We start from the raw sequence: 4201 nt of genomic DNA on the forward strand, positions 1-4201 counted from the left end.
CTTCTTCCTTTCTTCTTTCTCTCTCTTTTTTCTTTCTCTTTCTTTTTCTTTCTTCCTTTCGTCTTTTTTTCTTTCTCTATCTCTTTTCTTTCTTTCTCTTTTTTCTTCCTTCCTTCCTTCCTTCCTTCCTTCCTTCCTTCCTTCCTTCCTTCTTTCTCTCTTTTTTCTTTCTTTTTCCTTCCTTCCTTCCTTCCTTCCTTTCATCCTTCTCTCTCCCCCTTCTGTCTCTTCTTTCTCTCTCTCTCTCCTTCTTTCTCTTTCTTTCTCTCGTTCTCTCTTTCTTTCTTTCCTTCCTTCCATTCCTCTTCATCTCTCTTCTCTTTCTCTCCTCCCTCTCTTTTTCATGTGTGTGAGGTTCAGCCTGCCACCCCTCTCCCCTTCAGACTCATCTGATAACACCTCCCATCCTCCCCGTCCCGAAGCTCTTTCTTTCAACTGCACCCTCCACAAACTCTGCATGAGGTCTCCAGCCAGCTAGCAGGGTCCTTCTTTTCCTTAAAAACAATAGAAAAAAAACCACACCAATATTCTTCTTCTTTTTTTAAAGAACCATTTTGAATTTTTCCCAGGGTATGTCGGTGTTGTGCTAAGCCAGGAGGGGCCAACCTAGAGTTCCCCACTGCGTTTATGGGAAGCACGCAGGCTGCCTGGCTGGTCTCGGTCCAAAACGGTTCAGAAAAAAAAATCACATGTTCAGGTGCTTCAGAGAGGAAATAACAGGCCTGAAAAGACTTTAGGAAAGGAGCTCAAAGGAACAATTCTCTTTTCCTCCCCTTCTCTGCTGGGCGGGATCCTCACCGCTCAGGAAAGGGAACTGGAACCCAGGCAGTCCTCAAATTGCAAGCAAAATAGAGCCCCGGATTTCTGTGGCCCAACAGAGAAATTTGATACGGGAGTTTTGCCCCCTTTTGCGAATTTTTCTTGCCACCTGTGAATCGATGCCACTGTTAAAGTAGTAACCTGGTTGTTAAAGTGAATCGTGGAAGGTGCCTGGGAAAAGCCTGGCCTTTTTGCCTGGCACCGTGCCAGCTTGGGGGTAAGAAAAGACTAGGGCGACGTAATGCTGCAATCCTATGGGGTTGCCCCCAAAGTATGCAGGACATTACACTTAACCAGGGGAATTCTGGGAACTCCTTTTTTCCTTCCTTCCTTCCTTCCTTCCGATACTTCTTTTCTTTCATTATATTCTTTTCTTTCAATATTAAGTGTATTTCATTGTTCCCTTTCCTTCCTTCCTTCCTTCCTTCCTTCCTTCCTTCTGATACTTCTTTTCTTTCATTATATTCTTTTTTGTTTCAATATTAAGTGTAATTCTTTGTTCCCTTTCCTTCCTTCCGATATTTCTCTTTTCTTTCATTATATTCTTTTCTTTCAATATTAAATGTAATTCATTGTTCCCTTTCCTTCCTTTCTTCCTTCCTTCCTTCCTTCCTTCTGATACTTCTTTCCTTTCATTATATTCTTTTCTTTCAATATTAAGTGTAATTCATTGTTCCCTTTCCTTCCTTCCTTCCTTCCTTCCTTCCGATACTTCTTTTCTTTCATTATATTCTTTTTTGTTTCAATATTAAGTGTAATTCTTTGTTCCCTTTCCTTCCTTCCTTCCTTCCGATATTTCTCTTTTCTTTCATTATATTCTTTTCTTTCAATATTAAGTGTAATTCATTGTTCCCTTTCCTTCCTTCCTCTTCTGATACTTCTCTTTTCCTTCATTATATTCTCTTTTCTGTTTCAATATTAAGTGTAATTCTATGTTCCCTTTACTTCCTTCTTTCCTTCCTTCCTTCTGATACTTCTTTTCCATTATATTCTCTTCTTTCAATATTAAGTGTAATTCATTGTTCCCTTTCCTTCCTCCCTCCCTCATTCTCATCTCCTTCCCTCCCTCCCTCATTCCTTCCTTCCTTTTTTCCCTTCCTTCCTTCCCTCCCTCATTCCTTCCCTCCCATTCCCATCTTCTTCCTTCCTTCCCTCCCTCATTCATTCCTTCCTTCTTTTTTTCCTTCCTTCCTTCCCTCCCTCTCTTTCCCTTCTTCTTCCTTCCTTCCTTCCTTCCTTCCTTTTCCTTCCTTCCTTCCCTCCCTCATTCCCATCTCCTTCCTTCCTTCCTTCCTCCCTCCCTCTCCTCCCCTTTTTTGTTTTCTTCGTTCTTTTTCCCTTTTCCCTGCTCTTTTTATTCTTTGTGTCCCCTTCTGAGTCTGCATTAGTTTGTACTACGGCCATCAAACTTCTGAAGTATATAAAAAAAATCCACCTTTAAGAAGGGGGAAAAAAAGGAAGACCTTTTTAGTCAAGTCAACGTTTATTAAAAGTGTCTCCTTTAAGATTCATCAAACACATCAAAGCAACCTTAACAGTAAAGAATGTCACAGGCCGGTAAATGTTCAACCGTCTCAGAATGAATGAAAAGGCAACAGTGCAAAATCCAAACCAAAACATCCTCACCGCCAGCCATCGCTTTGGTACCAAACGTTTGAGGAAGGGGCTCTGTTTGTGTGTGTGTGTGTGTCATCTTTTAACCTGGCTGTTCCAGCTGGGGACAGTGGGCATCGCAACCCAACAGGTAGAAATCAGTGAATTGAGAAAGATGAATGGAGAGCCAAGTTTTGAAGGGGAGAAACAGATGGGTCCCCGAAGTGCAAAGAGCAATTCTTTTATTAAATTTTGCAAATTGAGATTGTCGCAATTCCAAAGTCATTTGGGGAGCTGGCAAATCAGATGCCAGGGCTGTGTTGCCAGGCTGAATAAGCTGCCCAAATTGCTTGGGTGCTGGGGCACTGGCCACCCACCATGGGGCAGAAAAAGTAAGATCAACAGAACTGGGCACAGGTGACTGCACAGGTAAGGGAATTCTTTGCTTGCCCAGCAGTAGGTAGGAAAGTCCTTCAGAAACTTTTTAAGGGGTTCTTTTCCTGAGCCCAGATAGGATTGGATGACCGCCGGAGGGCTGTTTCCTGTCTCCCCTGCTCTTCATTTTAAATTTAATTTTATTTTTTTGTCATAGGGAAAGAAGAAAAAATAGCACCCCGATGCTTGCTCTCCCCGATGCTCCAAGATTACAACTCCCATCCTGCCCAGCCGTGGGAGGGGAGGTTTTGCCCAGTGGTCCCCCCCCTCTAAAAAAAATAAATAAATAACACCTTTGGAAGGACCGAACAGGTCAAGCGAGAGGGGTCAAGGGCAGCTAAGCAGATGGCGGGGGCCTCACAAGTCTCCTCGTCCCTGATCCCCAGCGAGTTGGCTGGGGATAGTGGGAGTTGGAGTCCGCAGTTCAGGAGGGCTCCCCCCCCCTTCCAGGATCAAGTCTCTGAAGTCGAACAAGGCAGCGAAAAGGAACCAGGGAGAGAGAAAACAAATCCCTCTTGGAGAACTTACCAACCGCTAAGCATCCAACTAGAACCAACTTGGATGGGCTGCCATCCAACCGTGAGCCCGTCGGACTTCTAATTTCCCACAATGCCCCGAGGCGCTCCTCTGTGGCATGATGGGAAATAACACAGCGGTCCAGGAACCAAAGAGAGGGGGGAAAAACATCTCTCTCGGAGAGCTTACACCGAGCTCCACCTAGAAGCAACCCTACAAGGGGTTGAGATGGGCTTCCATCCAGCTGTGGGACCATCAGACTCCTCATTTCCCACAATGCCCCAGGGTGCTCCTCTGCGGCATGATGGGAAACTTAAAACCTCCAGGCTCCAATAGCCAGGCCCAGCTAGGGTGGGGCGCCTGCAGGATCCCGGCTTTGGCACTTGTGTGGTCTCCTCGTGGCCCTACTCCCACTCGGGGTGCGAGAAAGTGATGTTGTACAGACTAGCCCATTTGGCGAAGACCCGTTTCTCGGTGATGAAGCGGTGGTGGTTCCCTTTGTGGCTGCGTTCGTTGCGGATGTACGTGGTGCATTCGTCCGGCCCCTTCGGTTCGTAGTAGTGGTAGGGCAACCGGTGGGGAGGGGTCTTCATGCTGGGGAGGGGGGAGAAAGGCCAGGTGAGGTCGAGAAAGGGGAACCCCCCCTCCCCAGCCTCGGAAGCCAGGCGCGGGGCAACTTACGTGCAGTAGCTGGGGGGCACCATCCCGTAAACGTGGAGTTTGTCGCACAATTCGACGGCGATAACCATGGTGAACCATCCGGTGCTCAGCCACGAGCGTGACGTCTGCCTGGGGAAGGGCAGAGGAAACCGGAGAAGGGAAGAAAATATTTTTGACA

At 46.4% G+C, this 4201-nt stretch overlaps 1 protein-coding gene across 1 annotated transcript; it reads right to left on the reverse strand.

Annotated features, from left to right (window-relative positions):
- Window positions 1-3648: 3648 nt before the first annotated feature.
- On the reverse strand, window positions 3649-4152 carry LOC107301182 (alpha-N-acetylgalactosaminide alpha-2,6-sialyltransferase 6-like; the record flags this gene model as incomplete). Its single annotated transcript, XM_015830441.1, has 2 exons — window positions 3649-3957; window positions 4045-4152. Coding segments are annotated over 2 exons (298 nt in total), but the record flags the coding sequence as incomplete, so codon positions are not given.
- Window positions 4153-4201: the final 49 nt, after the last annotated feature.

Source organism: Protobothrops mucrosquamatus, unplaced genomic scaffold, assembly GCF_001527695.2.
Source record: "Protobothrops mucrosquamatus isolate PMUCROS unplaced genomic scaffold, P.Mucros_1.0 scaffold10511, whole genome shotgun sequence".
In the NCBI taxonomy this organism is placed as follows: domain Eukaryota; kingdom Metazoa; phylum Chordata; class Lepidosauria; order Squamata; family Viperidae; genus Protobothrops; species Protobothrops mucrosquamatus.